The 14,036-nt window shown below is 38.0% G+C and overlaps 1 protein-coding gene across 1 annotated transcript in view; it reads right to left on the minus strand.

Annotated features, from left to right (window-relative positions):
• Positions 1-14,036, minus strand: part of MOXD1 (monooxygenase DBH like 1) — a 110,734-nt gene that overhangs the window by 41,346 nt on the left and 55,352 nt on the right. Inside the window, exon 5 of the mRNA XM_075864268.1 lies at positions 6,317-6,496. Coding sequence (XP_075720383.1) covers positions 6,317-6,496 — 180 coding nt within the window. The remainder of the gene's footprint in view (positions 1-6,316; positions 6,497-14,036) is intronic.

Below are 14,036 nucleotides of genomic sequence, written 5' to 3' on the forward strand. Positions count from 1 at the left end.
CTAGCATATTTCCGGTACATTGATGACCTGCTGATAATCTGGACAGGCTCTGAACATGAACTGCTTTCTTTCCATAAAAACTTCAACAAGTTCCATCCTACCATCAAACTCACTCTCAACTACTCTACATCTCAAATACATTTTCTGGACATGACCATATACATGAGAGACAATACCATACAAACAACAATCTACCATAAACCTACAGGCCGTCCAGCATATCTGAGATGGAACAGCTTCCATCCGAGACACATAAAGAAATCCATCATCTACAGCCAGGCTCTGCGATACATACGGATCTGTTCAGACTGTGAAGACACAAAACAACACCTGCTATCACTGAGGAATAAATTCTTACAACAGGGATACCATTCAAGGATTATAGATGATCAGATCTACAGCGCAACAAGAATTCCAAGGAGCAATCTTCTGGAGTACAAAAAGAAGGAAGACAACAGCAGGGTTCCCCTAGTGGTCATATACAACCCCCAAATGAACATCTTGAGGAAAATTGCTGCTGATCTCCAACCTATATTTAACAAAGACAATAAGCTGAAGGAAATATTCCCAGATTTACCTCTCCTTGCCTACAAACAGCCACCAAACCTAAGGAATCTCCTGGTCAGAAGTGCCCTCTCACCACCATCAGAGACTGGCACTTTTCCTTGCAACAGTAGAAAATGCAAGACCTGTACCAACATCTGGTCATCAAACACCATCCAGATACCAAACACGCAGCAGGACTATAAAATCACTGGCACGTTCTCCTGTACATCCTCCAATGTAGTGTACATGATCCTGTGTACAAGGTGCATCAATAAAGGAATCTACATTGGAGAAACAATACAAAAACTACAAACCAGGATGAATCTTCACAGACATACAATAAAACAGGAGGTGGATACACCCGTGGGAAAACACTTCTCTGGACCAGACCACAGTTTGGCAGATTTAAAGGTACTCATTCTGAAGGGTCATTTTAAAAACAACAGAGAAAGAAAAAATTGGGAATTCAAGATGATGATAAAATTCCAGTCATTGACACAAGGCCTCAATCTAAAACCAGGATTTATGAGCCACTACATGGACACACGTCACGTCCCCCATCAGACTGACTCCAGATGCCTTAACTCCTAAGTCATCACCCCTATAACCTCAGTTTTATTGCCCCGGCTTATCTTAATGATGTATCACCTCATGTACTAATTGTCGTTGTGTAACATCTAAATGTTGTGCTTTTTTCTAAGTCATTCATTTGTAAACTGCCTGAAGAAGGGGCCTCTGTGCTCTGAAAGCTTGCATATAGAACTTTTATGGTTAGCCAATAAAGGTATCATACCTATTATACTTTTGTCTTTTTTGACACAAAAGTATTTAACATTTCATAGTGTATGGGGTTAAAATCAGTTCCACTTTTTTTCATTATTTTTTATGGAACGTGTCTTATCTTCGCGCACGCGCAGTCGTCTGTAACTACACCAAGCGAGAAAAACATTACAGCCGGCTGGATCTGTTTGTAAAAAGATAAAAGCTATACTGCATATTAATGTGTTATAATGTGATAAGATTTAATGTTGGAATGTTTTGATGTTGATTCAAATGAATTAAAATACAGATATTGTGAGACACGGGGTCTTGAAAATGTATGTGCCCCCTCTGTTCCCTATTTTTATGTACAGCTTATTGGTTTGCAGTAATTAATATTACCAGATATCTTATTTTCTGTGTTATTGAATAACTAATTACATTTGTCTTGTTGTTTTTGTTTTCACACATGAGGCACGTGCTATGGTGCTGCCTAAACGTCATTTTTGAAAATGTGAGATGTTTTACAGGTAAATGGTTGCAGGTCATTTTAAAGATAAAATGTATTTTTGTCAGGAGAAAGTCTTTTTTGTTCCAGGCTGTTGTGTATTACAGGGGGTTAAACTAGTTCCCCCCCCCCCCCCGATAGAGTGCCTAATTTTATTATGTTGATATGTAGTTTTGAACCCTGCTACAAATAGGAGGGAATGTTGAAGGGACTGATCAGGTAGTTTTGTTTTGTGTTTTATTTTGTTTTGAATGAATGAATTTGGTTCTAGGAGATCTACAAAATGTGTATGAGCTTCAAGGAGTAACCCAGATTAAATGTGTATGACAGTAACATACATTTTGAGGTTTTTCTGTATAGATGGTTCCAGATCCTTCCAGAACGGTGAATATGGCACTGGGTAAGCTGTGCTGTAGTCTCCACCCAATATGAGGTATTGTGTAAAAGACCATCCCCCTCCAGCAAATTTACACAGGAGGCGAGGTGACGTCACCCACAGATGAGTCTTTACAGATTTAGATGGGGAGAAGGCAAAACAAAAAAAAATTGTTTGAATATTGTTTCTTTTATTCCAGATTTCAGTAACATATTTTGTTTGTTTTTGTATTAATCAGGTATTTACAGGACCTGGTGGGTGGGATTTACAAGTGTTCTGGATTATCAGATGAATGTGGAACAATAAAACTCCGCCCTTTTGAAATGTTCTATCTATATGTGACATGGGTTTCCAATGTAAATTTGTAATGTAGACATACTTCATCGTATACAGTATGTGTAGAACAGGATACGAGACACAAGGTAAATCACCCAGAAACCACTCTCACCTTCTTGTTCATCTCAAGGAGCGGAGCTGGAGGTGCTCGCTGAGGCTGTAACCCGGCAGAAGGTAACACGGCCGACATTTACACTGACTCTAGGTACGCTTTTGGCATCACCCACAATTATGGGCCCATTGGTAGTAGGAATTTTATTGGATCATCGGGTAAGCCAATTGCGAGAGCAAGAGAAAACAGACTTGACAATAAGAGTATGTGCAGCCAGGTATCAGTAAATTGGCTTGTCCCTGGATACAATAATGCCACCACTAGGTTTGTAGCAGCCGGCATGATGTGCGCACGGCATGACATAAGTAAAACAGCAAAGGTACCTGTGAAAAGTGCAGCCCGGCCAGATTAACAGTCCCAGCGACTGCAGAACATACAACTACCCGAGGTAGAAGTGTATGACAATGTGCTCGTGTGTGTAGACCTGTTCTCAGGGGGGCCTCAAGCCCGGCCTGTATTTTCCCCACTGCAGACGTTGTGTGTAAGTGACAGGGGAACAGTGTTATCCCAAGTATTGACCTGATGTTTGTACAATAATAAGATGTCAGCAGTTCTCTAGATGTTATTCCAAAGTTAGTTTGTTTAATAATTGTATTTAAGAAGTGTTGTCGGAATATTAAATACTGAAGTTAAGTTTTATGTAAAGTTCTGGACCAGCCTTAGCATTGGACTATTAGAGTCATGCGTCAGATAAAAGGTACAGAAGTGGAATATTCCCATTTGAAAACATTTTTCGTTATTTGTTTTTTGTCGTTGTTATTGTGAAAGGAAAATTCTGTGCAGTGTTTGTGTGTGTGTGTGTATATATATATATATATATATATATATATATATATATGTATATATATATATATATATATGTATATATATATATATATATATATATATGTATATATATATATATATATATATATATATATATATATATAAAGAAGAAAAATGAGTTTGCATGTATCATTTCTAGTTATTGCTCAATGTGAACATTTGATGTAAAGATGTTATTTGTTAATGTTTTTCTTCAAATTAATTATTTGATTAAGATCAATTAATGTTTATACAATGAAAAAGCTTGTTCTCCACAGGAAGAGTCCAACTGGGAGCGGAAGGCGTGAGAACCAGATTCTAACAGAATGTGGACGGATAAGGGAAGGTGAACTGGTAACACCCAAGGCACTCTTGATGGCACTTGCATTGATGGTGTATGACCTCACATATGCCCCAAGACTGCAAGGATCGATTTGGTAAGATCTAATTGGTATGTCCCAGGCTTTACAGCTGTTGCTGCTAAATTCTGTTAGAGCTGTTTGATTTGCCTACAGAACAGTCCGTGCCAACCTTATCATACCCGCCTCCCACAAAGAGAACAGACCTTGAGAGGCCTTCCCATGCAATACAAATTAGAGTAAGAAAAATTGGTTTGCGACATTTGTCAGATAAACATGTGGAATCTGTGTATATTTTGGTGAGCTTGAGATGTTCCAGGCAATCAGCTCAGATCAAGGTACAAATCCTGCTGGAAAGCGTGACACCAAGTGCAAATTAAATGTACCCAATAATTACACATCTTCTAGGTGCCATGTCCATTGGAACAGAGACGTTTTTCTTATATAAAAGGTGTTTGTTTGATTTAGTTTAAGGGCCTGACATTGTTATTGTATATACTTAGAACAACTTTTATAGTACGTAGATGTTATCACCAGATTAGTATTTATTTTAACAATTGACAAGGGTTGGGGGTCCCCAGCAAGTGTCAGTAAATATGAACTAAAAGATTTTTAATACGATGAACTCCATTACTGAGGTGCGGCAGGCGCAGCCGGAGCCAGTACAACGCGTTTGTCATGAACTGACGGCAGTGTCACAATTCCAAGCAGGGAGCCCAGACAAGTAACTTACTGGAGGAAGAAGACAGCTGAGCGGAGGGTTTGTGGTGGTCACAATAACACTCCACTAATCCGCCTACGTGGGATCTCACACCAGGCTCACAGCATGAGGTGTTGTGTACAGCCCGGTGACGTAAACTAAAGGAGACGGGGTCTGAAAGATGAGAAGGACCAAACCAAGTCCTGATGACATCAGCAAAGTTCAAAGTAAAGACCAAAGACCTGAGTGAATCCATCAGCAGTATCAAGTGTTCTAATCAGAAGACAGGAGAAGAAGAGGACGATGATGTACAGGACTTGTCAATACACTGGTGGGACCCCATACCCTAACCAGACATTGGTGATGGCATCATATTAGTTGTGGCCCTATTGATATATTGCTTGAGTTTCATAATCATAATATATAATTTCTGTAATTTAATATGAGAAAAACGGGGGTTTGTGAAGGATGATTTATTTGCTTATATTCTCTGTATGAAATTACATTGTGAATTATCAAGCAGGATGCCGAATTACTAAGATATGTATTATGTGAAAGTGATGATAATGTTTAAATGATTTAGTTTCGTGCAGCAGCCATCTTGTCTGGAATTCCCATCTTGGTTTTATTGTAGTGAATAGAAAAGTCATTGTTCCTTTAATACAAGTAATGTTGATTTCGTATGTTTTATCTTTGACCTTGGTTCCCATGCGAAGTTGGTAAGGAATGGACACGGAGGGAGATGGGAGGGTGGCAAGTATGCGTGAAGGAAGGTCTCTCCCCCATCTCCACGAGAACATTCTGTCCAAAAGAGATAAGGCCTGCAAAACCTAATGTGTGAAGAATTATAATGATGTATCTGGGATGTATTTTATTGTATGCTTTTTACTGAATAACAAATATTGTTATATTGTCTCTGATTGGCTAACCTCAAGCCTACACCCCTTCTGAATTTCAGTTTAACAGTTTGAGTTTGGTAATAAATCCTTCAGAGGAGCATTTTGAACATATCAGCATGTCTGTGTGTTTTCTTCTCCTCTCTCGTTATATATCGGTGAAATATCCTAATTAGGATACTGACTAATGGGGTCTGGCCTTGAGAGTCTGTTTGGACTCGTATAAATTTTAGTCTAATATATTTTGAGCGATGGATTTCCACGACACCGTCATGCAACGGATACGACTATGTGTTGTTACCTCTGTTATAAACGGAAACCATGACATAAGTGTGAAAAGGTTCTAATAAGGTTGGGTGTAACTGCTATAGTTCCCGTAGTATCTATAATTTTTAATATACATCATGTCAATTTTTCTCTGCTGAGATTGGTTCTTGGTGACCGTTGTAAAAAGGAGGAGCTATGAGGGAGCAGTTCTCACAGTAAAGAAGGCTTGTCGCCTCTGCAGGTTGAACCTTTCTTTCTACAGACGGAGGGAGTGCCCCCTTGTTTTTTGAGGGGGTTTTAAATGTAACAGGTTTTCACTATATTTCTTGTATGGGCCATTCATATATTTATATAAGTTAATAATGTCCCCCCTTAGCCGTCTCTTTTCAAGGCTAAAAATGTTTAATTCTTTTAATCTTCTCTTATAACTTTGATTCTGAATGCCCGTTGTATTTTTTCCAATTACGAGGCATCCTTTCTATGAACGGGAGCCCAGAACTGAACTGCATATACTAGATGAGACATGATGTATATTGGATGAACACTATGAAAGATTTGTCTATTACCCCATTAAGGTGGATGGTCAAACAAAAAAAGAAATACATAGTTGTCAACATACATAGCAGAATTAAATATCAAATTGTGATACTCACCTCCCCGCCTATTGCCCAAGCATAAAGGACTGTTTCACATGTATGAAAGACGTCAGGCATATTGGGGTGATAGCATTCATGTCCATATTCCAATACTGTATCACCAGCTTCTTTGTCACATTCATACAGCAATATATGATGTACCAAGCTCTCGTGACCTTTTTGTATTATTGGTTCAACCTAGAAAAGCCACAATTTTTCTTCAGAATAGGTGAATAGGTGAATACAGAACAGTATTTTATTTCCTCTAAATGATTTACAAATAGCACACATGAAAAGCTTAACATGTAACAACAAACAGACTTTGATCAAACACAATGTTGACATAGGACTTTCATTGTAGTTGTATTTGGTTGTTTGTCATTTGAAATGTGCTAACTGGAAATCAGATGAGCTTTTGGCACATCATTATACAAATTAAATCTTCCCTGAGTTTGTCCAAAAAGAAGCAGATGGCATACAAATGAAAACCAGTAATGAAATTAAGAATATTATTTGCCGAACTTCTAAACTAAACAGGATGTAACTTCAAAACTGTGTTTGTATTAACCACTTGGAGCCACAGTCATATTTAATTTTTTCATTACCATATCTTGTACTCGGAAAGATAATTTTTTTTAGTTGTGGGATGGAATTGTAAAGAACTGCGATTCCTCCATTGTTTTTTTGGGTTTCATTTTTTACGTCTTTCACCATGCGGTAATACCATCAACTTAACTTTATTCTACTTGTCAATACGATTACGGTGATGCCAAATGTATATAGATTTTCTTTTTTGTTCTACTACTTTTACAAAGAAAAAACTATTTGTTAAAAGAAAAAAAATGTATGTCGTCATATTCTGAAAGCCATCATTTATTACTATAGCAGTGGGAGGGCCTATATTTTTTGGGGGACGAGCTGTCATATTTATTGGTACCATCTTTAGGTACATATGGCTTTTTGGTCGCTTTTATTGGATTTTGTTTTAGAGCTAAGGTGACCAAAATACAGTGATTCTTGCGTTGTGGTTTTTTTTTACGCCATTCACCGTACGAGTAAAATAATGTTATGCAGTAATATTTTGGACTTTTACTGACACAGCAATATAAGTTTTGTTTATTTTTTCTTGTTTTTTACTTTACTTTAAAGAGGCTCTGTCACCACATTATAAGTGTCCTATCTTGTACATAATGTAATCGTCGTTGTAATGTAGATTACAGCAGTGTTTTTTATTTAGAAAAACGATCTATTTTCCCCAAGTTATGACCTATTTTAGCTTTATGCTAATGACTTTCTTAATACACAACTGGGCGTGTTTTTACTTTTGATCAAGTGGGCGTTGTAAGGAGAAGTGTATGACATTGACCAATCAGTGACCAATCAGTGTCATACACTTCTCAACCATTCATTTACTCTGCACATAGTGATACTGCGTTGTTCACTATGTGCAGCCACATACACACACATTAATGTTACTGAAGTGTCTTGACAGTAAATAGACATCTCGTCCAACCAGGACGGGATGTCTATTCACAATTCCGACACTTCGGTAACATTTGTGTGGGACTTACAGCACAGCAAGCGTAATCTTGCGAGATTTTGCTGTAAATGACAGCACAGCGTGATCTCGATGTGCTGTGTGAATAAGTCACACACAAACGTTACCGAAGTGTCAGGATTGTGAATAGACGTCACGTCCTGGCAGGAAGTGATGTCTATTTACTGTCAAGACACTTCAGTAACGTTAAAGAGGCTCTGTCACCACATTATAAGTGCCCTATCTTGTACATAATGTGATCTGCGCTGTAATGTGGATTAAAGCAGTGTTTTTTATTTAGAAAACTATCATTTTTTGCGGCGTTATGACCTATATTAGCTTTATGCTAATGACTTTCTTAATCGACAACTGGGCGTGTTTTACTTTTTGACCAAGTGGGCGTAGTGGAGAGAAGTCTATGACGCTGACCAATTAGCGTCATACACTTCTCCCCATTCATTTACACAGCACATAGTAATCTTACTAGATCACTATGTGCAGCCACATACACGCACATTAACGTTACTCAGGTGTCCTGACAATGAATAGACATCAGTACCAGCCAGGACGTGATATCTATTCAGAATCCTGACACTTTGGTAACGTTTGTGTGAGATTTACAGCAAGGCAAGCGTAATCTCGTTTTAAATGACAGCATACAGCGTAATCTCCTGAGATTACGCTTGCCTTGCTGTAAATCTCACACAAACGTTACCGAAGTGTCAGGATTCTGAATAGACATCACGTCCTGGCTGGAGCTGATGCCTATTCATTGTCAGGACACTTGAGTAACGTTAATGTGTGTGTATGTGGCTGCAAATAGTGATCTAGTAAGATTACTATGTGTTGTGTAAAATGGGGAGAAGTGTATCACGCTGATTGGTCAGCGTCATACACTTCTCTCCACAACTGCCACTTGGTCAAAAAGTAAAACACGCCCAGTTGTCCATTAAGAAAGTAATTAGCATAAAGCTAATATAGGTCATAACTCCGTCAAAAATGATTGTTTTTCTAAATAAAAAACACTGCTGTAATCTACATTACAGCGACGATCATATTTTGTACAAGATAGGGTACTTATAATGTGGTGACAGAGCCTCTTTAATGTGTGAGTATGTGACTGCACATAGTGACCAACGCAGGATCACTATGTGCAGAGTAAATGAAGGGAGAGAAGTGTATGATGCTGATTGGTCAGCGTCATACACTTCTCTCCATAATGCCCACTTGGTCAAAAGTAAAAACATGCCCAGTTGTCTATTAAGAAAGTCATTATCATAAAGCTAAAATAGGTCATAACTTGGTGAAAATAGATAGTTTTTCGGAAAGAAAAACACTGCTGTAATCTACATTAAAGCGCCGATCACATTATGTACAAGATAGGGTACTTATAATGTGGTGACAGAGCCTCTTTAAAGGAAAAATGTGAAAAGGTTTTTTTTTTTTTTTACTTGTAATGTTTTTTTTTATTTTTAGTACACTACTAAAAACTTTATCTAACTACTTTATAACACATTTACTAGTCCCCCTAGGGGTTCTGAAACAGCGATTGTCAGATCACTGGTACAATACACTGCAACACTAATGTATCACAGTGTATTATAATTTTCACAGACTCCTGTTAAGTCCTGCCTTCACAGAAACAGAAAGACAGACCTGGCTACCATTACAACCATCGACATCACGCAATCGCGTCACGGGGGCATGATGGGCTGTCGGAGAGTACCGCCCCCTCTTTCTAACAGCTTCGATCCCACGGGTTGCTAGAGTTCTCTCTGCTTCTGGCCGTTAGTGTGATGTGTCATCTGTAATACACAGCTGACACCCGCAGGGTATAGAGCTGGCTCAGCCCAGGAGCCCACGCCATGCTCGCACTCCTGCACCAGGACAAACAGTGTTGTCCTGGTGAGTCAAAGGGGTTAAGAAAAATATGTAGACATTCTCCCAGCGATTTGCCTCTTTTTATAAGATGGAAATAACATTTTAAATTAATAAATGAGAAAATGAACCAAGCTGTATCAATATTGATGGATTCATTCAAGTAAAGCGCCAGGCAAATTTTCATATTTAGTAACATGGAGCTATACGGGTCATTTTACACAGCAAGGCACTAAATTTTTCACTATGGTCCCCCAAATGCAAATTTCCTAAGTGCTCTGCACTCAAGGGGGAAAATTTATTAAGACTGGCATTTCATAACCGAGTCTTAATAGAAAGAAAAACTTGGAGTAAAGTGCGACACATTTATTAAGAGGCAAAAGCCATGCGCAATACATTCCCCCCACGTTGCCCATAATATTAAAAAACCCACATACTCACCACATCGCTCCTCTTCCCTTCTTCGGCTTCCTCATCACTCTAGCAGCACTCATACAAGGTCCTGATGCCGAGAAGCATCTGCCCTTATATGTGACCCAACACTTCAACGTCATCAGTGCTATGTCCCATACAATATCCTGATGCTGGTCGGAGCCATTACTTTAAATAAGCGCCACCGGAGTGATAAGGTAACTGGAGGGGAGAAGAGAATCGGTGAGGTGAGTATAATTATTTTTTTGTGCAAACGTGGTTCTTATTCTGATCGGGGGACAAGGTTTGAGGACCATAGATTTCAACTATCTATAGAGAGGTAGGAGCTGGCATAGATTTCAACTTTAATTTAAACCAGTTTTCTGGTGTAAATGATATTACATTTGCGGAGCCCACTTTCCCCGAGGTCACCCTACCTTTTCACAAAAGTGTAGAGGGCAGCGTAAAAAAGGCAAAAACTTTTGATCCATTTTGAGAATTTTCTACACCAGAAAACCCCCTATAGGTCCTTGTAACCATGGTCAATAACAACTATTGCTGCATGTCACTGGGCTGTATAGTAGACATTGCCAAAATGATGCCCCATTCTCTCACGTAACCTCCTGCTTTGCAGCTATTCTCTGAAGCTGCCCACACAGACTTTCTGCTCTGCCTATCCCAGGTATTCTGCACGCCACACATAATACTAGTAATGCTACAAGCGCTCTGCTCCATTTTAGATGCTTTCTCCTGAATTTAGACTAGAAATGATGGGGATGTATGTGTTGGACAGCCATGCTTAATGAGAAAGGATAGTATTTTTGTCATTATAGAAAAATTTATAAAGCATGTACTTAATTAAGGCTTTGCATGCATATTGCTGTAACATAATGTGGAGAAAAATAACCATTAATACAAGTAAAATCCTAAAATAAAATAGTAAAACATTTGGCATGAAATCTGGTTTAATTATTTATCATACTTATTGCACCAAAAATTTCCTCTGTGACAAGGACCTGCATTAAGGTGGAACAAACCTGGCCATTGCCCAGGGCCCCCATCCATAAGCCGTCTTTTGCCATCTTTCCCTGGGGGATCACAACTATCAACTGTATCCATGTTCTCAGGATTGGGATACAGTTGAAACCAATGGAAGAGCAGAGAGCTGTAGGCTCCATGCCCTGCCATTCTCAAGGTCGCGTTACGCCTGCAGTTTACATGATGGCAGGATCACGCCCAGGAGATCAGTGTCCTGACGCAAGTGACACAATCACATCACTGCATTGTGCTGCGTGCTCTGGTCGGCTGACTTCATAGGGCAGAAGAGGGCTCAGCCACTCCACTCCTCGAGGGTTTGGGAAGAGGTAAGTATAAGTTTTATTATTTTCTGTGGGAAAAATAAGGGCACTATTTTTTTTAAGTTTTTAAAGAGATATCTGAAGTCATTCTACTTTAAACTGTGCCCTTTTTGTGAACTGTACATATTTATCCAAATACATCTTTTGGAAAGCAGTAGGACACTGCCAAAGTTAAGATCTAAATTATTTAATACTGGTGCTTGCAACAACAATCAGCTGCCCAAAACAGTCATATCTTTGTTTGAAATCTATTGATGTCTTTTTCCAAAGTCTTCCAAATCTCCGCTAGTCAATTGATGTTCAAACAAAGTATTTCACTTTGTTTTCATTTTAACCCTTTGATTGTGCATGTGAAATAATTCTAGATGAACATTTTCCAGTGGGTTAGCAGCAAGATCCAAGAATAGTTTTGAGCTATTTTTGCATGTTCTGCTAATGCAAATGGCATTTGAACATTAGACTGTGAAGGCTCTGCAAACAAGCATTATTGAAAAAATATTTGGAGGAAAAATATTTTTTTTCTAATAGGATACATCTTATTTTTGTGCTTGGATGGACAAGTCATGGACAAAATCAGTGTTATTCTGGACTTCTTTGGGCTCACCAGAAGACATGATTCTGAGGGCCATCTCTTTGTCTATACACAATAGGTACATGTCCACTTTTAATTCCATCATAATCTTTATTATTACACTCAAAAGACATCATCAATAAGGTCTAATAGGTTATTTGTGAATCAATCCGTAATAAATAGATCCTAGTGACAAGTGATTGGCTGCAAAGTCATCTCTAATTAAGGTTGTCTTCTACTGGACTTTGAAGCCCTTTAGAACTCTGGTTGAACAGTTCAATCCTAGAGAAATATGTTCCCCCTCATGGGGAAATTATCAAGGAAATACTTTCTATATTCATATTAGGGTATGTTCGTTAATCAGATGCTGAAGTGTCTGCAACTGTTACAAACATCTAAATGGGTTGTGTAAAATATCCATGCACTTTCTGCAGAAATACCCACATTCAGATGTATGGAACGGATTTTAGATTTTTTAAGAAATTCTGAAACAAATCTACCACATTTACCCCTACAGTGCCAACAAATGTTACCATTGAATAAAGTGTTATTCACATTATTATTTGCAAAAAAAAAAAAATTAACTGTTCATATATGGAAAGTGAATATACAGTTTAAATAAGACTATTGAAACTGATCCATTTGATTTTCCGGATTATTTTCTTTTGACACATTCAACCAAATGTCATAGTTGAAATGCAAATATAAAGCTTATTAACTTTGTAAATACTTAGATTTACTGTATTTGTATCAGTTTCATGTTGTGACCTCTATTCATTTACAAAGCTGGTTCAGTATTTTGCTAGTTTTGTTTTGTTCAAACCGGCTTAGCATACAAACTGAAATACAGTAAATTGTTGTTTAAGAACAGAGTTTTGCTTTAAAGAGGCTCTGTCACCACATTATAAGTGCCCTATCGTCTACATAATGTGATCGGCGCTGTAATGTAGAGTTATGCCTATTTTACATTTATTCTAATGACTTTCTTAATGCCCAACTGGGCGTTTTTTTACTTTTTGAACAAGTGGGCGTTGTGGAGAGAAGTGTATGATGCTGACCAATCTGCAAATTAGTAAATGAATGGAGAGAAGTGTATGACACTGATTTGTCAGCGTCATACACTTCTCTCCACAATGCCCACTTGGTCAAAAAATAAAAACACGCCTAGTTGGGCATTAAGAAAGTCATTAGCATAAATAAAAAATAGGTCATAACTCCGTCAAAATTGATAGCTTTTCTAAATAAAAAAACACTGCTGTAATCTACATTACAGCACCGATTACTTTATGTACAAGATAGGGCACTTATAATGTGGTGACGGAGCCTCTTTAAGAAAGAAACTAGGTTTAAATATTTGTATATACGCAATGTAGTGCAAGTAGTAAGTTCTGAGAAACAGATTCTATAATTGTACAAAAACCATTTATAACATATCTATATATTGCCTCCATCTGACATTATTATCTCAATAATCTTGTATAAGTAAAGAACTTTTAAATAATTTAGTCATGATGCACACCCAGGTCAACTTCTTGGAGAGTTTCTAAAGAGATTTACAGCTGAGAGGTTTGTCAAATTGCAAGGGAAACTTTTACGGGGCCACTGAACCCTAATTTGACCGTTATATGTATACATAGCTACGTACTCCTTATTGTCATGAAATTAGATTCTTATGAACTTTTAAAATTATAATGCGCATTATACAAGTAAGCAAAATAGAGTAAGGAATCCTGTTGCAGGCTCCTTTTAATGGTCTTCTAATAATTCTGTAATACTTGGACTATATCGGTGGTTTACAAGTTTAGACTTAAATAAAAAGCAATTATATCCTGCACACTAAACCTTAAATCTTCCTCTTAGAATTATAATGCTGGAGTAAAGCCTCATGCACCTAGCCATAATACAGCTCCGTAAAACCTCTGAGTTGTACAGAGCCATAATATAGCGCCTGTATTGTTTGGGGCCTTACGTTCTTCCATATAC

Source organism: Rhinoderma darwinii, chromosome 4 (genome assembly GCF_050947455.1).
Source record: "Rhinoderma darwinii isolate aRhiDar2 chromosome 4, aRhiDar2.hap1, whole genome shotgun sequence".
Classification (NCBI taxonomy): domain Eukaryota; kingdom Metazoa; phylum Chordata; class Amphibia; order Anura; family Rhinodermatidae; genus Rhinoderma; species Rhinoderma darwinii.